This window comes from Dendropsophus ebraccatus, chromosome 8, assembly GCF_027789765.1.
Source record: "Dendropsophus ebraccatus isolate aDenEbr1 chromosome 8, aDenEbr1.pat, whole genome shotgun sequence".
In the NCBI taxonomy this organism is placed as follows: Eukaryota; Metazoa; Chordata; class Amphibia; order Anura; family Hylidae; genus Dendropsophus; species Dendropsophus ebraccatus.
In genome coordinates, this window is record NC_091461.1 from 6,281,443 (window position 1) to 6,305,853 (window position 24,411).

General features: G+C 48.0%; 1 protein-coding gene across 1 annotated transcript; it reads right to left on the bottom strand.

Moving 5' to 3' along the window:
* On the bottom strand, positions 1–19,975 carry LOC138799009 (pancreatic lipase-related protein 2-like). The gene is made up of 12 exons (XM_069979696.1): positions 19,566–19,975; positions 17,797–17,951; positions 16,535–16,651; positions 16,316–16,456; positions 15,854–15,962; positions 15,670–15,780; positions 15,413–15,517; positions 9,479–9,597; positions 9,219–9,348; positions 5,642–5,753; positions 5,286–5,450; positions 1–231 (listed from the first exon to the last, which is right to left on the bottom strand). Exons 1-12 carry the CDS (start codon positions 19,618–19,620, stop codon positions 132–134), a joined length of 1,419 nt encoding a protein of 472 aa, XP_069835797.1. The 5' UTR covers positions 19,621–19,975; the 3' UTR covers positions 1–131.
* Positions 19,976–24,411: the final 4,436 nt, after the last annotated feature.

Genomic DNA, 24,411 nt, shown 5'->3' on the forward strand with positions numbered 1-24,411 from the left:
TCCTGATTTTTGAGATGTGTGTAAGAGCGAGCGGCGGCGTGCGGACAGCTGCTGCAGGTTAGTGACGTCCTCTGATCCTCTGGATCTACAGCAGAGCACAGGAGGCCGCAGTTATGGCCGCTGATCCTCCCTCATCCACTGACAGCATCTCTGGGGGTCTGCACTGGCTCACAGGGGTCCGGCCGTTGTTCCTGCCCTGCTGGGATGGTTTTATTGGAGCAGAATGAGAATCTGTAGAAGACAATGGTGATGAGTGATGATGTAATGTCCGTTCATCAGTCGTCCCTTTACCGTACTGAATGATACATTACAACACATATATATCAAACACTACACATATATATCATACACTACACATACACATATATATATATATATATATCATACACTACACATACACATATATATAATACACTACACATACACATATATATCATACACTACACATACACATATATATATCATACACTACACATACACATATATATAATACACTACACATACACATATATATCATACACTACACATACACATATATATATCATACACTACACATACACATATATATAATACACTACACATACACATATATATCATACACTACACATACACATATATATCATACACTACACATACACATATACATATCATACACTACACATATACATATATATCATACATTACACATATATATATCATACACTACACATACACATATATATCATACACTACACAATACACATATATATCATACACTACACATACACATATATATCATACACTACACAAACACATATATATCATACACTACACACACACATACACTACACACACACATATATATCATACACTACACATACACATATATATCATACACTACACATACACAGTGGCGTAGCTATAGGGGTCGCCGGGGTCGCCATGGCGACTGGGCCCCTACGCTAGGGGGGCCCGCACGGCCCCCCCTTGCCACTTGTGACAGTGTCACTTTAAGCATCCCGAGAAGCTGCGGCCGCGCAGCTTCTCGGGATGCACAGATCGCTTTGATGTTCCGCCTGCACAGTGAGCACATTGAGCGGGGGGAACATTACAGCGATCAGAATACAGGAGCAGGACCTGTCAGCGTCCTCCTCCTGTATTCTCTCCCATAGGCTGCCGGCACTTCATACCAGCAGCCTATGGGAGGCCGGGCCGTGACCTCTCCGGCAGGCGTGATCATGTGACGTCATCACATCTGCCGGAAGTCCCGTCCCTGCGGCACGCAAGATGGAGCCCGAAGAGGAGGAGGAGAGCTGCTGCCTGCACAGCGCGGATTAGGTGAGTAGGATGTTTGTTTTTTTAGGGGCACCTCTGGGGGCATTATTCGTATATGGGGGGCACCTCTGGGGGCATTATTAGTATATGGGGGGCACCTCTGGGGGCATTATTAGTGTATGGCGGCACCTCTGGGGGCATTATTAGTTCTTGGGGGCACCTCTGGGGGCATTATTAGTATATGGGGGCATCTCTGGGGGCATTATTAGCTCATGGGGCACCTCTGGGGGCATTATTAGTATATGGGGGCACCTCTGGGGGCATTATTAGCTCATGGGGGCACCTCTGGGGGCATTATTAGTTCATGGGGGCACCTCTGGGGGCATTATTAGTTCTTGGGGGCACCTCTGGGGGCATTATTATTGTATGGGGGCACCTCTGGGGGCATTATTATTGTATGGGGGCACCTCTGGGGGCATTATTATTGTATGGGGGCACCTCTGGGGGCATTATTAGTTTTTGGGGGCACCTCTGGGGGCATTATTATTGTATGGGGGCACCTCTGGGGGCATTATTAGTTCTTGGGGGCACCTCTGGGGGCACTATTAGCTCATGTGGGCACCTCTGGGGTCATTATTAGTATATGGGGGCACCTCTGGGGGCATTATTAGTATATGGGGGCACCTCTGGGGGCACTATTAGCTCATGTGGGCACCTCTGGGGGCATTATTAGTATATGGGGGCACCTCTGGGGGCATTATTATTGTATGGGGGCACCTCTGGGGGCATTATTAGTTCATGGGGGCAACTCTGTGGGCATTATTAGCTCATGGGGGCACCTCTGGGGGCATTATTAGCTCATGGGGGCACCTCTGGGGGCATTATTAGTTGATGGGGGCAACTCTGGGGGCATTATTAGCTCATGGGGGCACCTCTGGGGGCATTATTAGTTCATGGGGGCACCTCTGGGGGCACTATTAGCTCATGGGGGCACCTCTGGGGGCATTATTAGTTCATAGGGGGCAACTCTGGGGGCATTATTAGTTCATGGGGGCACCTCTGGGGGCGTTATTAGTTCATAGGGGGCAACTCTGGGGGCATTATTAGTTCATGGGGGCACCTCTGGGGGCATTTTTAGCTCATGGGGGCCACCTCTGGGGGCATTATTAGCTCATGGGGGCACCTCTGGGGGCATTATTAGTTGATGGGGGCACCTCTGGGGGCATTATTAGCTCATGGGGGCACAGCAGGGGATCCTACATACAGGGGTCACAGCAGGGGATCCTACATACAGGGGGCACAGCAGGGGATCCTACATACAGGGGTCACAGCAGGGGATCCTACATACAGGGGGCACAGCAGGGGATCCTACATACAGGGGGCACAGCGGGGGATCCTACATACAGGGGGCATCCCACATTCCTACTCACTTTACTGCACATTACACCAAAGAGCGTAGTTACTATGGGAGCCGACAGGAGGGAGGAAGGGAAGGAAGTTGCTAGAAATGTGCAGAGCCTAAATTGTTTGTCTCGCAGGTTCTAAGGGGATGAAACGTATCTGGAAGGAATCATCATGGAGGTCTGGGCCGGATGGAGAGGAAAAGGGAAAGTAACGCCTCAGATCAAAGAAGACGTCACCGGTGAGTCACTGTATGACGGTTTTCTTATTTTGTAGAACATCATTTAGTAGGGGTGCCCCGAGGTGGAAAAGGTTGGGAAGCACTGCGCTAATCTGTCCCGCTGCGCCCGCTGGCACATGCTGTCATCTGATTGCGCCTCTTACCTAATCAGATGACAGCAAGTACCAGCGCCCCCTCCTCCAGACATCTGCCTTGGCGGCCCAAGCTGTGTCCTATGGCCGTATCTTTACCGCGTTGAGCTCCAGCTTGTGCTGCATCTACATTATCTGTACTCAGAGATATCACTGTGTTATCTGTGGTGTTACATAGGACTGCAGGGGACATCTACTACATTACCTGTACTCAGAGATATCACTGTGTTATCTGTGGTGTTACATAGGACTGCAGGTGACATCTACTACATGATCTGTACTCAGAGATATCACTGTGTTATCTGTGGTGTTACATAGGACTGCAGGGGACATCTACTACAGTATCTGTACTCAGAGATATCACTGCGTTATCTGTGGTGTTACATAGGACTGCATGTGACATCTACTACATTATCTGTACTCAGAGATATCACTGCGTTATCTGTGGTGTTACATAGGACTTCAGGTGACTACTACATTATCTGTACTCAGAGATATCACTGTGTTATCTGTGGTGTTACATAGGACTTCAGGTGACTACTACATTATCTGTACTCAGAGATATCACTGTGTTATCTGTGGTGTTACATAGGACTGCAGGTGACATCTACTACATTATCTGTACTCAGAGATATCACTGCGTTATCTGTGGTGTTACATAGGACTGCAGATGACTACTACATTATCTGTACTCAGAGGGATATCACTGTTATCGGTGGTGTTACATAGGACTGCAGGTGATATCAGGTGACTTCTCCAGGTTGCAGAAGTTCAAACTTAATCTTGCCCTGCTGACAGTTTATAATGGGAGTTGTAGTTTTGCAGCATGTGGCTCTTCAGGTTGCAGCACTACATCCCCCATCGTTTCCAACTGGCAGTTCATGATGAGAGTTGTAGTTTTTCAGCTGTAGAGTCAAAGATTGGAATACAATGATTAGACAATGGCACAGTACAGTCCATTACTTATAGGGGGCAGTAGTGCAGTACATGAGGTAAGAGGCAGTGGCAGGGCATTAGAACATGGTGGCACATTAGAGTAATTGGATATAACGTTAGATAGGACTTTGCCTGATCGGGGGGAGATGGGGGGGGGGGGCCCCAAGCTAACATTTTGCACCAGGGCCCATCAGCCTTTAGCTACGCCCCTGCACATACACATATATATCATACATTACACATACACATATATATCATACACTACACATACACATATATATCATACATTACACATATACATATATATCATACATTACACATACACATATATCATTTATTACACATACACATAACACATTACACATATATATCATACACTACACATACACATATATATACATATGATACACTACACATACACATATATATATATATATATATATATGATACACTACACATACACATATATATCATACATTACACATACACATATATATCATACACTACACATACATATATATATATGATACACTACACATACACATATATATATATATATATATATATGATACACTACACATACACATATATATCATACATTACACATACACATATATATCATACACTACACATACATATATATATATGATACACTACACATACATACACACATACATATATATATATATAATATATATGATACACTACACATACACATATATATCATACATTACACATACACATATATATATATATATGATACACTACACATACACACATATATATATATATATATATATATATGATACACTACACATACACATATATATATATATATATATATATATATGATACACTACACATACACATATATATCATACATTACACATATATATCATACATTACACACACACACACATATATATCATACATTACACATACACATATACATATCATACACTACACATATACATATATATCATACATTACACATATATATATCATACACTACACATATATATATCATACACTACACATACACATATATATCATACACTACACATACACATATATATCATACACTACACATACACATATATATATCATACACTACACATACACATATATATCATACACTACACATACACATATATATCATACATTACACATATATATATATCATACATTACACATACACATATATATCATACATTACACACACACATATATATCATACACTACACATATATATCATACATTACACATATATATCATACATTACCCATAAGGCTGCTGGTATGGGCAGTGCAGGCAGTACTCACCTACTCCCGTCCTCCCCGCCCTGCACCTCCATCTTCTCTGCTCCCAGATGGGTTTTGGAGAGAGGCAGGATTGGGGTCCAGCGGAAGGCGACGTTGTGCGCAGGATGAAGCTTCATCCCCGAGTCCACGAAAGCAGAATAGGTCTCTCCAGGGAGCAGGAACCCCCTGTACACAGAGAGACCACATAGACAGATGACTCCCCCCACAGAATGAAGGGGACATGCTATAATAGCAGAGCAGTGAGTGCAGCTCTGGAGGTGAATAAACTACAATCACATGAAGCATAGTATAGAGGATCAGGGGGTTCCGTATAGAACACCTCCCCCCCCCCCCTTTGCTGGAGCTGTAGGACTCACCTGAACACCTGATGATCCTCCCTGCTGCCCCCGGGACCATAGAAGGTCACATAGATTTTTCCGTAAACTCTCGCAGTTCCTCTCAGTGACACCGAAATCTTATATCTCCAGCCTAGAGGAGGGGCACAGAGTGGGGGGCAGAGGATACAGAGCGGGGGGCGGAGGATACAGAGCAGGGGGCAGAGGATACAGAGCGGGGGCAGAGGATACAGAGCGGGGGGCAGAGGATACAGAGCGGGGGGCAGAGGATACAGAGCAGGGGGCAGAGGATACAGAGCGGGGGGCAGAGGATACAGAGCGAGGGGCAGAGGATACAGAGTGGGGGGGCAGAGGATACAGAGCGGGGGGCAGAGGATACAGAGAGGTGGGCAGAGGATACAAAGCGAAGCGGGGGGCAGAGGATACAGAGCGGGGGGCAGAGGATACAGAGCGGGGGGCAGAGGATACAGAGCGGGGGGCAGAGGATACAGAGCCGGGGGCAGAGGATACAGAGCGGGGGGCAGAGGATACAGAGCGGGGGGCAGAGGATACAGAGCGGGGGGCAGAGGATACAGAGCGGGGGGCAGAGGATACAGAGCGGGGGGCAGAGGATACAGAGCGGGGGGCAGAGGATACAGAGCGGGGGGCAGAGGATAAAGAGCGGGGGGCAGAGGATAAAGAGCGGGGGGCAGAGGATACAGAGCGAGTGGCAGAGGATACAGAGCGGGGGGCAGAGGATACAGAGCGGGGGGCAGAGGATACAGAGCGGGGGGCAGAGGATACAGAGCAGGGGGCAGAGGATACAGAGCGGGTGGCAGAGGATACAGAGCAGGGGGCAGAGGATACAGAGCGGGGGGCAGAGGATACAGAGCAGGGGGCAGAGGATACAGAGCGGGGGGCAGAGGATACAGAGCGGGGGGCAGAGGATACAGAGCGGGGGGCAGAGGATACAGAGCGGGGGGCAGAGGATACAGAGCGGATACAGAGCGGGGGCAGAGGATAAAGAGCGGGGGGCAGAGGATACAGAGCGAGGGGCAGAGGATACAGAGTGGGGGGCAGAGGATACAAAGTGGGGGCAGAGGATACAGAGCAGGGGCAGAGGATACAGAGCGGGGAGCAGAGGATACAGAGCGAGGGGCAGAGGTCACAGAGCGGATACAGAGCGGGGGGCAGAGGATACAGAACGGGGGGCAGAGGTTACAGAGCGGATACAGAGTGGATACAGAGCGAGTGGCAGAGGATACAGAGCGGGTGGCAGAGGATACAGAGCGAAGCGGGGGGCAGAGGATACAGAGCGAGTGGCAGAGGATACAGAGCGGGGGGCAGAGGATACAGAGCGGGGGGCAGAGGATACAGAGCAGATACAGAGCGGGGGCGGAGGATACAGAGCAGGGGGCAGAGGATACAGAGCGGGGGGCAGAGGATACAGAGCGGGGGGCAGAGGATACAGAGCAGATACAGAGCGGGGGCGGAGGATACACAGCGGGGGGCAGAGGATACAGAGCGGGGGGCAGAGGATACAGAGCGGGGGGGCAGAGGATACAGAGCGGGGGGGCAGAGGATACAGAGCGGGGGGCAGAGGATACAGAGCGGGGGGCAGAGGATACAAAGTGGGGGCAGAGGATACAGAGCAGGGGCAGAGGATACAGAGCGGGGCGCAGAGGATACAGAGCGAGGGGCAGAGGATACAGAGCGGGGGGGCAGAGGATACAGAGCGAGGGGCAGAGGATACAGAGCGGGGGGCAGAGGATACAAAGTGGGGGCAGAGGATACAGAGCAGGGGCAGAGGATACAGAGCGGGGCGCAGAGGATACAGAGCGAGGGGCAGAGGATACAGAGCGGGGGCAGAGGATACAGAGCGGGGGCAGAGGATACAGAGCGGGGGGCAGAGGATACAGAGCGGGGGGCAGAGGATACAGAGCGGGGGGCAGAGGATACAGAGCGGATACAGAGCAGGGGGCAGAGGATACATAGCGGATACAGAGCGGGGGGCAGAGGATACAGAGCGGGGGCAGAGGATACAGAGCAGATACAGAGCGGGTGGCAGAGGATACAGAATGGATACAGAGCAGATACAGAGCGGGGGGCAGAGGATACATACAGAGCAGGGGGCAGAGGATACATACAGAGCAGGGGGCAGAGGATACAGAGCGGGGGGCGGCAGAGGATACAGAGTGGGGGGCAGAGGATACAGAGAGGATACAGCGGGGGGCAGAGGATACAGCAGAGCGGGGGGCAGAGGATACAGCAGAGCGGGGGGCAGAGGATATAGCAGAGCGAGGGGCAGAGGATAGAGCAGAGCAGGAGGCAGAGGATGCAGAGCAGGGGGCAGAGGATACAGAGCAGGGGGTCAGAGGACACAGAGTGGGGGTCAGAAGATACAGAGCGGATACAGAGCAGATACAGAACCGGGGGCAGAGGATACAGAGCGGGGGGCAGAGGATACAGAGCGGGGGAGACGATACAGAGCGGATACAGCGGGGGGCAGAGGATACAGAGCGGGGGGGCAGAGGATACAGAGCAGATGATACAGAGCGGATACAGCGGGGGGCAGAGGATACAGCAGAGCGGGGGGCAGAGGATACAGCAGAGCGGGGGGCAGAGAATACAGAGTGGGGGGCAGAGGATACAGAGTGGGGGGCAGAGGATACAGAGCGGGGGGCAGAGGATACAGAGCGGGGGGCAGAGGATACAGAGCGGGGGCAGAGGATACAGAGCGGGGGGCAGAGGATACAGAGCGGGGGGCAGAGGATACAGAGCGGGGGGCAGAGGATACAGAGCGGATACAGAGCAGGGGGCAGAGGATACATAGCGGATACAGAGCGGGGGGCAGAGGATACAGAGCGGGGGCAGAGGATACAGAGCAGATACAGAGCGGGTGGCAGAGGATACAGAACGGATACAGAGCAGATACAGAGCGGGGGGCAGAGGATACATACAGAGCAGGGGGCAGAGGATACATACAGAGCAGGGGGCAGAGGATACAGAGCGGGGGGCGGCAGAGGATACAGAGTGGGGGGCAGAGGATACAGAGAGGATACAGCGGGGGGCAGAGGATACAGCAGAGCGGGGGGCAGAGGATATAGCAGAGCGAGGGGCAGAGGATAGAGCAGAGCAGGAGGCAGAGGATGCAGAGCAGGGAGCAGAGGATACAGAGCAGGGGGTCAGAGGATACAGAGTGGGGGTCAGAAGATACAGAGCGGATACAAAGCAGATACAGAACCGGGGGCAGAGGATACAGAGCGGGGGGCAGAGGATACAGAGCGGGGGAGACGATACAGAGCGGATACAGCGGGGGGCAGAGGATACAGAGCGGGGGGGCAGAGGATACAGAGCAGATGATACAGAGCGGATACAGCGGGGGGCAGAGGATACAGCAGAGCGGGGGGCAGAGGATACAGCAGAGCGGGGGGCAGAGGATACAGAGCGGGGGGCAGAGGATACAGAACGGGGGGCAGCAGATACAGAACGGATACAGAGTGGGGGCAGAGGATACAGAGCGGATACAGAGCGGGGGCAGAGGATATACGCGCTCATGCTTTACACTGCCTCGCTTCTCCCCGTAAATGACGCCCCTCCCCCATGCCAAATCACTTACTGGAGAAACGGTTGAAGTTGCCCCCAGTGTTTAAATAGAAGCTCTGATTGGTGGAGGCGTTGTAGTGGGAGGAGTCTGTGTAGTACCCCATGGAGAGGCATCCGCCAGGGAGACAGGGGAAGCAGGAGCCCTGAAAAGAAAAGGAGCCTGGTCACATGACTGAGACCATCGGAGGTCCGGGAAGGCTGGGGACCCTCTAAGGTGGATGTCACCAACATTTCCAGGGCAGATATTATATACGAGGAAGTCACAGGACGCACTTTGGTGAAGGCCTCGTAGCTCCCGCAGGGGTAACCGGTGAAGGTGTCGGGGTGACTGACGCTGTACGTAAAGTAATGGAAGGAGCGGAAGTGGTTACACGCCAAGATCTGGAGGGCATCTGCGGATTATAAATCACAAAAACCATCAGACCGAGACTACAAGATGCCACAGAGACACCAGCAACGTGGAGGGATTCTTTGCTGTAAGAGCGGTCACACTATGGAGTCTGTACTGTAAGAGCGGTCACACTATGGTGTATATACTGTAAGAGCAGTCACACTATGGGGTCTATACTGTAAGAGCGGTCACACTATGGGGTATATACTGTAAGAGCGGTCACACTATGGAGTCTCTACTGTAAGAGCGGTCACACTATGGTGTATATACTGTAAGAGTGGTCACACTATGGAGTCTGCACTGTAAGAGCGGTCACACTATGGGGTATATACTGTAAGAGCGGTCACACTATGGTGTATATACTGTAAGAGCGGTCACACTATGGTGTATATACTGTAAGAGCGGTCACACTATGAAGTCTGTAATGTAAGAGCGGTCACACTATGGGGTATATACTGTAAGAGCGGTCACACTATGGGGTATATACTGTAAGAGCGGTCACACTATGGGGTATATACTGTAAGAGCGGTCACACTATGGTGTATATACTGTAAGAGCAGTCACACTATGGTGTATATATTGTAAGAGCGGTCCCACTATGGAGTATATACTTTGAGAGCGGTCACACTATAGGGTATATACTGTAAGAGCGGTCACACTATGGTGTATATACTGTAAGAGCGGTCACACTATGGTGTATATACTGTAAGAGCGGTCACACTATGGAGTCTATACTGTAAGAGCGGTCACACTATGGTGTATATACTGTAAGAGCGGTCACACTATGGTGTATATACTGTAAGAGCGGTCACACTATGGGGTATATACTGTAAGAGCGGTCACACTATGGGGTATATACTGTAAGAGCGGTCACACTATGGTATATACTGTAAGAGCGGTCACACTATGGAGTCTGTACTGTAAGAGCGGTCACACTATGGAATCTCTACTGTAAGAGCGGTCACACTAGGGAGTCTATACTGTAAGAGCGGTCACACTATGGTGTATATACTGTAAGAGCGGTCACACTATGGAGTCTCTACCGTAAGAGCGGTCACACTATGGAGTCTCTACTGTAAGAGCGGTCACACTATGGAGTCTCTACTGTAAGAGCGGTCACACTATGGAGTCTCTACTGTAAGAGCGGTCACACTATGGTGTATATACTGTAAGAGCGGTCACACTATGGTATATATACTGTAAGAGCGGTCACACTATGGTGTATATACTATAAGAGCGGTCACACTATGGAGTCTATACTGTAAGAGCGGTCACACTATGGAGTCTGTACTGTAAGAGCGGTCACACTATGGAGTCTATACTGTAAGAGTGGTCACACTATGGTGTATATACTGTAAGAGTGGTCACACTATGGAGTCTATACTGTAAGAGCGGTCACACTATGGAGTCTGTACTGTAAGAGCGGTCACACTATGGAGTCTATACTGTAAGAGTGGTCACACTATGGTGTATATACTGTAAGAGCGGTCACACTATGGGGTCTATACTGTAAGAGCGGTCACACTATGGGGTCTATACTGTAAGAGCGGTCACACTATGGAGTCTCCTATACTGTAAGAGCGGTCACACTATGGTGTATATACTGTAAGAGCGGTCACACTATGGGGTATATACTGTAAGAGCGGTCACACTATGGAGTCTGTATTGTAAGAGCGGTCATACTATGGTGTATATACTGTAAGAGCGGTCACACTATGGTGTATATACTATAAGAGCGGTCACACTATGGTGTATATACTGTAAGAGCGGTCACACTATGGAGTCTATATTGTAAGAGCGGTCACACTATGGTGTATATACTGTAAGAGCGGTCACACTATGGAGTCTCTACTGTAAGAGCGGTCACACTATAGAGTCTGTACTGTAAGAGCGGTCACACTATGGAGTATATACTGTTAGAGCGGTCACACTATTGGGTCTATACTGTAAGAGCGGTCACACTATGGGGTATATACTGTAAGAGCGGTCACACTATGGGGTATATACTGTAAGAGCGGTTACTATATGGTGTATATACTGTAAGAGCGGTCACACTATGGTGTATATACTGTAAGAGCGGTCACACTATGGAGTCTATACTGTAAGAGCGGTCACACTATGGAGTCTCCTATACTGTAAGAGCGGTCACACTATGGTGTATATACTGTAAGAGCGGTTACACTATGGAGTCTATACTGTAAGAGCGGTCACACTATGGAGTCTATACTGTAAGAGCGGTCACACTATGGTGTCTATACTGTAAGAGCGGTCACACTATGGGGTCTATACTGTAAGAGCGGTCACACTATGGAGTCTCCTATACTGTAAGAGCGGTCACACTATGGTGTATATACTGTAAGAGCGGTCACACTATAGAGTCTGTACTGTAAGAGCGGTCACACTATGGAGTATATACTGTAAGAGCGGTCACACTATGGGGTATATACTGTAAGAGCTGTCACACTATGGAGTCTATACTGTTAGAGCGGTCACACTATTGGGTCTATACTGTAAGAGCGGTCACACTATGGGGTCTATACTGTTAGAGCGGTCACACTATTGGGTCTATACTGTAAGAGCGGTCACACTATGGGGTATATACTGTAAGAGCGGTCACACTATTGGGTCTATACTGTAAGAGCGGTCACACTATTGGGTCTATACTGTAAGAGCGGTCACACTATAGAGTCTGTACTGTAAGAGCGGTCACACTATGGAGTCTATACTGTAAGAGCGGTCACACTATTGGGTCTATACTGTAAGAGCGGTCACACTATGGGGTATATACTGTAAGAGCGGTCACACTATGGGGTATATACTGTAAGAGCGGTTACTATATGGTGTATATACTGTAAGAGCGGTCACACTATGGAGTATATACTGTAAGAGCGGTCACACTATGGTGTATATACTGTAAGAGCGGTCACACTATGGTGTATATACTGTAAGAGCGGTCACACTATGGTGTATATACTGTAAGAGCGGTCACACTATGGAGTCTATACTGTAAGAGCGGTCACACTATGGAGTATATACTGTAAGAGCGGTCACACTATGGAGTCTATACTGTAAGAGCGGTCACACTATGGAGTATATACTGTAAGAGCGGTCACACTATGGTGTATATACTGTAAGAGCGGTCACACTATGGTGTATATACTGTATGAGCGGTCACACTATGGTGTATATACTGTAAGAGCGGTCACACTATGGTGTATATACTGTAAGAGCGGTCACACTATGGTGTATATACTGTAAGAGCGGTCACACTATGGTGTATATACTGTAAGAGCAGTCAAACTATGGTGTATATACTGTAAGAGCGGTCACACTATGGGGTATATACTGTAAGAGCAGTCAAACTATGGAGTCTATACTGTAAGAGCGGTCACACTATGGTGTATATACTGTAAGAGCAGTAACACTATGGTGTATATACTGTAAGAGCGGTCATACTATGGTGTATATACTGTAAGAGCGGTCACACTATGGGGTATATACTGTAAGAGCGGTCACACTATGGAGTCTATACTGTAAGAGCGGTCACACTATGGAGTATATACTGTAAGAGCGGTCACACTATGGAGTCTCCTATACTGTAAGAGCGGTCACACTATGTAGTCTATACTGTAAGAGCGGTCACACTATGGTGTATATACTGTAAGAGCGGTCACACTATGGTGTATATACTGTAAGAGCGGTCACACTATGGAGTCTCCTATACTGTAAGAGCGGTCACACTATGGTGTATATACTGTAAGAGCGGTCACACTATGGTGTATATACTGTAAGAGCGGTCACACTATGGTGTATATACTGTAAGAGCGGTCACACTATGGTGTATATACTTTAAGAGCGGTCACACTATGGAGTCTGTATTGTAAGAGCGGTCACACTATGGTGTATATACTGTAAGAGCGGTCACACTATGGTGTATATACTGTAAGAGCGTTCACACTATGGGGTATATACTGTAAGAGCGGTCACACTATGGGGTCTATATTGTAAGAGCGGTCACACTATGGAGTCTCTACTGTAAGAGCGGTCACACTATGGAGTCTGTACTGTAAGAGCGGTCACACTATGGAGTCTATACTGTAAGAGCGGTCACACTATGGTGTATATACTGTAAGAGCGGTCACACTATGGGGTCTATACTGTAAGAGCGGTCACACTATGGTGTATATACTTTAAGAGCGGTCACACTATGGGGTCTATACTGTAAGAGCGGTCACACTATGGTGTATATACTGTAAGAGCGGTCACACTATGGAGTCTGTATTGTAAGAGCGGTCATACTATGGTGTATATACTGTAAGAGCGGTCATACTATGGAGTCTGTATTGTAAGAGTGGTCACACTATGGTGTATATACTGTAAGAGCGGTCACACTATGGAGTCTGTATTGTAAGAGCGGTCACACTATGGTGTATATACTGTAAGAGCGGTCACACTATGGTTTATATACTGTAAGAGCGGTCACACTATGGGGTCTATATTGTAAGAGCGGTCACACAATGGAGTCTATACTGTAAGAGCGGTCACACTATGGGGTATATACTGTAAGAGCGGTCACACTATGGGGTCTATATTGTAAGAGCGGTCACACTATGGAGTATATACTGTAAGAGCGGTCACACTATGGAGTCTGTACTGTAAGAGCGGTCACACTATGGAGTCTCTACTGTAAGAGCGGTCACACTATGGTGTATATACTGTAAGAGCGGTCACACTATGGAGTCTCTACTGTAAGAGCGGTCACACTATGGTGTATATACTGTAAGAGCGGTCACACTATGGGGTCTATATTGTAAGAATTAGAAACACACGTTCCAATGGGTATCAGCAATAAATTGTCACCAAGGGGTCTGTTCCTTTACCCCTGTATCCTTATAAACCCACTAAAAAATCTCCAATAAAAAGCCTCTTTTATAAAACATATATTATACAAGAAAAGCAAAACCAAGGCTTACAGCTGAAATTCATAGTTTAATTTTCACATAAAAATTAAAAATCACATATCTCACATAAAAACAAGTTTACAAAAGGTTATGAGAAAAATGGCGTCCTACAAACACACTGCTTTAGATCATGGAATAAAAATATAAAATCCTCTGTTGTCTGGAGTCAATACGTATGTTGCTGTCTCTAATGCATCATAGCGTGCCACCCAAAATTGGACTAAAAATTGTTTAATTCCGGCCGCTATCTCTAGACACATCTAAAAAATACAATCTAAACCGATCATGTTGACTCACCCATGGCAGTGTGGTAGTGCTTGACCCCTACGCACGTTTCGCGTGGCTACGCTTCCTCAGGGGGCGTTCACACTATGGAGTCTCTACTGTAAGAGCGGTCACATTATGGAGTCTCTACTGTAAGAGCGGTCACACTATGGTGTATATACTGTAAGAGCGGTCACACTATGGTGTATATACTGTGAGAGCGGTCACACTATGGGGTATATACTGTAAGAGCGGTCACACTATGGAGTCTCTACTGTAAGAGCGGTCACACTATGGAGTCTCTACTGTAAGAGCGGTCACATTATGGAGTCTCTACTGTAAGAGCGGTCACACTATGGAGTCTATACTGTAAGAGCGGTCACACTATGGTGTATATACTGTAAGAGCGGTCACATTATGGAGTCTGTACTGTAAGAGCGGTCACACTATGGAGTCTCTACTGTAAGAGCGGTCACATTATGGAGTCTCTACTGTAAGAGCGGTCACACTATGGAGTATATACTGTAAGAGCGGTCACACTATGGAGTCTCTACTGTCACAGTATGTCTGTAAGAGTCAATGAATTCTTACTGTTCTTGCTGATGAGAAATGCCAGCTTGCTTGGACACCCGGTCATGTGACTTCCTCCATTCGGGTAGAAATCGTAGTGTCCGATAGGTTTTATCATCCCGACTCCTGGTAAATACGACATAAGAATCGGAGGTTTGTTATATAAACGCTAACTCTACGGCTGCGTTCACATGTCGCAGTATTGCAGTAGTTCTTTGCAGTAACATTGATGACATTAGTGCAACGTGTGAACAGAACCCAATGCTGCATATTCTTACCAGTCAGTGTACTGGTGTCCGTGTGGATGACATCAACCAGATCGGCGTCGGAGGAGTCCAGGCGAACCTCCTTAGGTGTGTTCTCAAACCAGGGCCGGGCTGGGTCCAAACCTTACAGGACAGGAGCAAACCAAGTGAGAGGTGAGCGGGGGAGGGCGGCTGAGCTGGGACGTTACCTCAGTACCTGTGATCCGTCTGACTCCGGGCAGTCTCCTCCCGGCCTCCCCCGCAGCGTGAGCGCCCAGACTGTGGCCGACGAGGTGGACGTTGGATGGAGAGTATCCCAGCTCCTCCTGAGGAGGCACAGTGACTGGTGGTGATTATACGGCTCCTGTCACACACTTATAATGGCCGCAGGAGAGGTCAGCCCCCCCCTAACTATAGAGATGTGTATTATCACACTGCGGTCCCGGCAGGCACAGATTGTACTGGCTCTAGCTGCCCATGTGATCCTGTGCTGATGCATCATGGGAATGAAAGGGAGAGGATGCTGGTTGCTGATAAGAGGTCACATGACCCAGATACAGTAATGGAATGTATGGATGCAGCAGAGCTGGGATGAAACAGATGACACTGCAGGCACAGTGATTGGAAGAGCCCATTATATTACTGTAGAACTCTGGATGTAGCATCACCTGATACTCACCTGCAGCCTCTTTATTAAATAGGCGATTTCAGCCCCCACGAGGCGAGCGTTATTTGCTGCCTGGACATACAGCTGTACACCTCCGGATCCGCGCCGCCAATCAACACCGATACAGTTTACGTTATCTGCTGCAAGAATGGCCTGAGACAAGGCAAGGGAGATACTGTCTTATACCGCAGGAACAGCAAATATGTCACTGTAGCCATATAAGACACTTGCCTGGCACATGTCTGACACCCAGTTATTCTCTGCCCGGTCCGCCATACCATGCACAATGAAGAGCGACCTTCTACTTGTCTGGAAACTTGAGCTTGTTATATTATTTGCACTGATTGTCTGAAAACAAAATGTGAATAAAGACATAAAAGATAATGGAAGTGATGATATTGGTGATTACAGAGAAAATGGAGGATGGATATGAGGAGAAGATGAAGGATATAAGAGAAGAAGGATGGATAGGCGGAGAGGAGGACGACGGGTGCGAGGAGAGGAGGACGACGGGTGCGAGGAGAGGAGGACGACGGGTGCGAGGAGAGGAGGACGACGGGTGCGAGGAGAGGAGGACGACTGAAAGAAGGATGACGGATAGGAGGAGAGGAGGACAACGGAGAGGAGGAAGACAGGTACGAGGAGAGGAGGACGACGGGTGCGAGGAGAGGAGGACGACGGGTGGGAGGAGAGGAGGACAACGGGTGGGAGGAGAGGAGGACAACGGGTGGGAGGAGAGGAGGACGACGGGTGGGAGGAGAGGAGGACGACGGGTGCGAGGAGAGGAGGACGACGGGTAGGAGGAGAGGAGGAGGACGGGTAGGAGGAGAGGAGGAGGACGGGTGCGAGGAGAGGAGGACGACGGATAGAAGGACGACGGATGGGAGGAGAGGAGGACAACGGGGAGGAGGAAAGGAGGGGAGGAGGAGAGGAGGACGACGGAATGGAGGGGAGGAGGAGAGGAGGACGACGGAGAGAAGGAGAGGAAGATGACGGAGAGGAGGTGAGAGGGATGACGGAGAGGAGGTGAGAGGGACGACGGAGAGGAAGACGACGGAGAGGAGGTGAGAGGGACGACGGAGAGGGGGGCGACGGAGAGGGGCAGAGGAGGACGACGGATAGGAGGAAAGGAGGACGACGGATAGGAGGAAAGGAGGACGACGGATAGGAGGAAAGGAGGACGACGGATAGGAGGAAAGGAGGACGACGGAAAGGAGGACGACGGATAGGAGGAAAGGAGGACGAAGGATAGGAGGACGACTGATAGGAGGAGAGGAGGACGACGGAGAGGAGAGGAGGACGACAAATAGGAGGAGAGGAGGAGGGCGATGGATAGAAGGAGAGGAGGACGACGACGGATAGGAGGAGGAGGACAACGGATAGGAGGAGAGGAGGATGATGGATACAAGGAGGAGAGGATGATGGATACAAGGAGGAGAGGATGATGGGTACGAGGAGAGGATGATGGGTATGAAGAGAGGACGATGGATCACCTGATATGAATTGGGTTTTTCTCCAGTGAACAGAAAGAACCTGGTGTTTATCTTCTCCGGAGACCAGGGCAGAGCAGGGTGCGGCCGTTGTAGGGTCCCAGACCAAGGATAGGCATCTGAGAAGCAGCCGAGGTGGCCATAGCAGACATTGCCTCCTGCAAGGACAAACTTTTAATGGAGGAAAAAGTCTTAAGAGTTATTACCCACAGGGTTACGCTTAAGGATCCCTATACACTTTATACTTTTGTTGGCCGAACCTGCTGCTCACGTGACTCAGATGACACGTCCAACAGATGCCCGACCCATTTGTTCTTGGAGAGATAAGCCAAGTGGTTTTGCATATGAATTGTAATACCACACATGGCCTGGGGGCAGGGGTGGCGCTGTTTTTCTAGAGCTGCATTCTCTCTAGCTTTAGCTTGGTCTTAGATGACATTATAACCCAGAGTCTCTATCTGTTAACCATTAGATTGCAAGCTCATTTGCCCAGAACTCTCCTTCCATCTCTGACAACCAGTGATCATCTGTCAAAAAATACTACAACTCCCATCATGCCCTGATAGCCTCTTGCACTCTCTTGCTTCCACCTCTGTCCAGGAACTGTCCAGAGCAGGAGAGGTTTTCTATGGGGATTTGCTGCTGCTCTGGACAGTTCCTGACATGGACAGAGGTGGCAGCAGAGAGCACTGTGTCAGACTGGAGAGAATACACTACTTCCTGCAGGACAAACAGCAGCTGATAAGTACTGGAAGACATGAGATTTTTAAATAGAAGTAAATTATAAATCTATATAACTTTCTGAAACCAGTTTATTTGAAAGGAAAGGTTTTTGCTGGAGTACCCCTTCAAATCTTTGTTATCGCACTTGTTTATGTGTTATTTTATGCCGCTTTGTACTGCGCCATAGTGTATGATGATGCCATACATATAATAAAATCCATAGCAGAAACATAGACGAGACCTAGGAGGAGGATTATCTGCTCGTCATCCCAGCCTCTTACATTTTGTTCTAATATGAAATTGTTTTATTATTATTCATTATTATAGTTTTTTTTAATATTTTACAGTATAAGGCTGGGTTCACACTACGTATATTTGAGGCTGTATATTTCAGGCCTCATAGTAACCAAAACCAGGAGTGGATTGAAAACACAGAAAGGATCTGTTCACACAATGTTGAAACTAAGTGGATGGCCGCCATATAACGGTAAATAACGGCCATTATTTCAATATAACAGCCGTTGTTTTAAAATAACAGCAAATATTTGCCATTAAATGACGGCCATCCACTCAATTTCAACATTGTGTGATCAGATCCTTTCTGTGTTTTCAATCCACTCCTGGTTTTGGTTGCTATGAGGATCTGACTTGAGGACCAAATACAGCCTCAAATATACATAGTGTGAACATATGGGTGCGTTCACACCTACAGGATCCGCAGCTGATTTTCTGCAGCAGATTTCATTTAAATAACTGAACACAGCATCAAATCTGCTGCAGATCCTGTAGGTGTGAACGCACCCTTATAGTTTTTTTTTAATTATTATTGGTGTTTTTTTATTATAGTTATTATTTTACATTATAGTTTTTATTAATATTTTACATTATTACAGTTATTATATTATAGATATTATTATTCAAGTCATTTTTATTTTATTTTATAAGTTATTATTATTTTGCATTTTATATTTGACTTCATATTTTTTATAACATTTTTGAACAATATAATATAAAAACCCTATTCCCCGGACCATATCCTTCCATCTTACCTCTAACCGGTGTGAATGCAATTATGTGTAAGATCAGGGCTGTGATCCTCAGCATCCTGTCAGCTGGGGGTTGTAGTCCGGCCGATGATGTCTCAGTGATATCTGTACAGAGCGGAGCGGACGTTCGCCCTGACTCCTCCAGAACGGGTGGAATATTATCCGTCTGGTTTCCTGTAACTCAGGGCAGATGTGGTCATGTTACCAGCAGCAGCCGGCTCCGGCACAGACTATTATGTGGTCTGGGTCACATGATCATTCTTGGCCCCGATCATTGGATTTTCGATGGCGATTGACTAAACGTGACTGTCAGAACCTCGTGTCCTCCAGAGAAACAAGTGTAAGGAGAGATGACGAAATATATCACTAAATCAATAATTCAGCTTCTCCTTCCTGGCTTCTTATTCAGCGTTCGGGGAAGAAATGCAAATAATCAAATGCAGAAGTGACAGAACGAGGGGAGAACCGAGCCGAGGAAAGTCCGATGTGGTGCAAGAAGGAAGAGACCGGCAACGGCCGACAATGAGATCAGTCAGATGGATAATAATGGAGAAGTTGTGGTGGATAAAGATGTGTATTATCATATATACAGATGTATACATAAATGTTATATTATATATATATACACACACACACAGTGGGGAGAATAAATATCGGGTCTGCTGCCGACCACCTACATAGAATGGAGCGGGGGGGGGGGGGGGAATATCTCTGGTCGGTAAAGTCGCCTGTGAGAGTCAGAATCTATAGAACATTCCAGATAATCACATTGTAGGATTGATAATTACATGAAATAAGGATGTGATACAATAGAAGAAGAGAAGTTCCTATTTGGTGCAGAAATCTTTGCAGTTACAGAGGTCGGACGTTTCCTGGACGTCCTGACCAGGTTTGCAGACCCTGCAGCAGGGATTGTGTCCCCCTCCCCCATACACATCTTCTCCACAGCTTCCAGGTTTAAGAGCTGTCACTGGGGCAACACTGAGATTCAGCTCCTCCAAAGATTTTCTATTGGGTTCCGGTGTGGAGACTGGCGGCCGCTCCAGGACCCTGAAATGCTTCTTACAGAGGTGCTGCTTAGTTGTCCCGGCTGGGGGTTTCCTCCTTAGTTGTCCCGGCTGGGGGTTTCCTCCTTAGTTGTCCCGGCTGGGGGTTTCCTCCTTAGTTGTCCCGGCTGTGGGTTTCCTCCTTAGTTGTCCCGGCTGGGGGTTTCCTCCTTAGTTGTCCCGGCTGGGGGTCTCCTCCTTAGTTGTCCCGGCTGTGTGTTTCCTCCTTAGTTGTCCCGGCTGGGGGTTTCCTCCTTAGTTGTCCCGGCTGGGGGTTTCCTCCTTAGTTGTCCCGGCTGGGGGTTTCCTCCTTAGTTGTCCCGGCTGGGGGTCTCCTCCTTAGTTGTCCCGGCTGGGGGTCTCCTCCTTAGTTGTCCTGGCTGTGGGTCTCCTCCTTAGTTGTCCCGGCTGGGGGTCTCCTCCTTAGTTGTCCCGGCTGTGTGTTTCCTCCTTAGTTGTCCCGGCTGGGGGTCTCCTCCTTAGTTGTCCCGGCTGGGGGTCTCCTCCTTAGTTGTCCCGGCTGGGGGTCTCCTCCTTAGTTGTCCCGGCTGGGGGTCTCCTCCTTAGTTGTCCCGGCTGGGGGTCTCCTCCTTAGTTGTCCCGGCTGGGGGTTTCCTCATTAGTTGTCCAGGCTGTGGGTTTCCTCCTTAGTTGTCCCTGCTGGGGGTTTCCTCCTTAGTTGTCCCGGCTGTGGGTTTCCTCCTTAGTTGTCCCGGCTGTGGGTTTCCTCCTTAGTTGTCCCGGCTGTGGGTTTCCTCCTTAGTTGTCCCGGCTGTGGGTTTCCTCCTTAGTTGTCCCGGCTGGGGGTCTCCTCCTTAGTTGTCCCGGCTGTGGGTTTCCTCCTTAGTTGTCCCGGCTGTGTGTCTCCTTCTTAGTTGTCCCGGCTGTGTGTCTCCTCCTTAGTTGTCCCGGCTGTGTGTTTCCTCCTTAGTTGTCCCGGCTGTGTGTTTCCTCCTTAGTTGTCCCGGCTGTGTGTTTCCTCCTTAGTTGTCCTGGCTGTGGGTTTCCTCCTTAGTTGTCCCGGCTGTGTGTTTCCTCCTTAGTTGTCCCGGCTGTGTGTTTCCTCCTTAGTTGTCCCGGCTGTGGGTTTCCTCCTTAGTTGTCCCGGCTGTGTGTTTCCTCCTTAGTTGTCCCGGCTGTGTGTTTCCTCCTTAGTTGTCCCGGCTGTGGGTTTCCTCCTTAGTTGTCCAGGCTGTGTGTTTCCTGCTTAGTTGTCCCGGCTGTGTGTTTCCTCCTTAGTTGTCCCGGCTGTGGGTCTCCTCCTTAGTTGTCCCGGCTGTGGGTTTCCTCCTTAGTTGTCCCGGCTGTGGGTTTCCTCCTTAGTTGTCCTGGCTGTGTTTTCCCCTTAGATGTCCCGGCTGTGTGTTTCCTCCTTAGTTGTCCCCGCTGTGTGTCTCCTTCTTAGTTGTCCCGGCTGTGGGTCTCCTCCTTAGTTGTCCCGGCTGGGGGTCTCCTCCTTAGTTGTCCCGGCTGTGGGTCTCCTCCTTAGTTGTCCCGGCTGTGGGTCTCCTCCTTAGTTGTCCCAGCTGTGTGTCTCCTTCTTAGTTGTCCCGGCTGTAGGTGTCGGGTTTGTTTTCAAGTTGATACCATAAAGTTGTATTTTGGTGTTATCTGACTACATGACCTTCTCCCATGTCTCCTCTGGATCAGATGGTCATTGGTGACGTCATACGGGCCTGGACATGTGCTGGTGTGAGCAGCGGGACCATGTGTGCTCTGCAGGATTATAAGCCATGGCGGTGTAGTTACCATGTTGTATGTTACTGACAGTAATCTATGAGTCTGTGGTCCCAGCCCTCTTCAGATGAGTGACCAGGTCCTCCTGTGTAGTTCTGACCTGGATCCTGACCTTTTTCAGAATCATCCTTCCCCCATGAGGCGAGATCCTGCATGCAGCCCCAGAGCAGGGAAGATTGACAGTCATCTTGTGTTTCTTCCATTTTTTATAGTGGCGCCAACAGTGGATACCTTCTCACCAAGCTGCTATCTTATTGTTCTGTAGCCCATCCCAGCCTTGTGCAGGTCTACAGTTCTGTCCCTGATGCCCTTAGACAGCACTTTGGTCTTGGCCATGGTGGAGAGGTTGGAGTGCGATGAGAGTGCGGACAGGTGATTATTATACAGGTAATGAGATGAAACAGGTGCAGGTAATCCAGGTAATGAGGGCAGAGTGGGAGGAGCTTCTTATAGAGAAATAACAGCTCAGTGAGAGGCAGAATTCTTGCTGGTCGGTCGGTGATCAAATTTCATGTAATAAAATGGTGAATAATTATTAATAATCCTACAGTGTGATTATCTGGAATGTTCTATAGATTCTGTCTCCAGAAATATTACCCCCCCCCCCCCCAGCTCCATTCTGTGTAGGCGAGGAAACTTGTAAAATCACCAGTGTATCAACCACACACAGCATAACCCTCCCTTGTCTGGCACTATGCTGATATAACTGGTAGTTACTATACTCAGGGTTACATCCGCTCTGTGCTGCAGACTACAAGCCTGTAATTACTTTTGCTGGTTATTCCAGGACCACATGGCCGCCCACTGCAAACTAACTATGGCAGCAGTATACAGTATATGCTATAGGAGCACAGTCACCTATGAGCGGCTGCGTATATACCCCTACTACTACCCTGTGTTATAGCTCCACACTACCAAGGCTGCAACCAGGACTGACCTCACATAGGTAAGTGTAGGAACTGTATATACTTATATATGTACAGCTGGTATAACCTGGGTATCTCCTGTATATAATTATACTGTATATGTACAGCTGGTATAACCTGGGTATCTCCTGTATATAATTATATATGTACAGCTGGTATAACCTGGGTATATACTGTATATAATTATATATGTACAGCTGGTACAACCTGGGTATCTCCTGTATATAATTATACTGTATATGTACAGCTGGTATAACCTGGGTATCTCCTGTATATAATTATACTGTATATGTACAGCTGGTATAACCTGGGTATCTCCTGTATATAATTATATATGTACAACTTGTATAACCTGGGTATATACTGCATATAATTATATATGTACAGCTGGTATAACCTGGGTATCTCCTGTATATAATTATATATGTACAGCTGGTATAACCTGGGTATATACTGCATATAATTATATATGTACAGCTGGTATAACCTGGGGATCTCCTGTATATAATTATATATGTACAGCTGGTATAACCTGGGTATCTCCTGTATATAATTATATATGTCCAGCTGGTACAACCTGGGTATCTCCTGTATATAATTATATATGTCCAGCTGGTATAACCTGGGGATCTCCTGTATATAATTATATATGTACAGCTGGTATAACCTGGGTATCTCATGTATATAATTATATATGTACAGCTGGTATAACCTGGGTATCTCATGTACATGTATATAATTATATATGTACAGCTGGTATAACCTGGGGATCTCCTGTATATAATTATATATGTACAGCTGGTATAACCTGGGTATATCCTGTTTCAACATGTTGAAAGACAAACGACAGCAACGATCAGCCAACATCTTTCATGTTGGCTGATCGTTGCCTTCTATTACACAGGACGATTATCGTCCGTAATGGCCGATATTTGTTCCGTGTAATAGGGCCTTAATGTCAGTAATTTTTCAGGTCTAAATAAAGGTCGACTATTTTTTTCCTCAGTGATCCGTGAAATATAATCCATAATTGCATCCATATCCGCACCAGCAAAAATCTTGGGAAAAAAAATTAACTCATTTTCTTAGGGCCCTATTACACCAACAGATTATCTGACAGATTTTTTTGAGCCAAAGCCA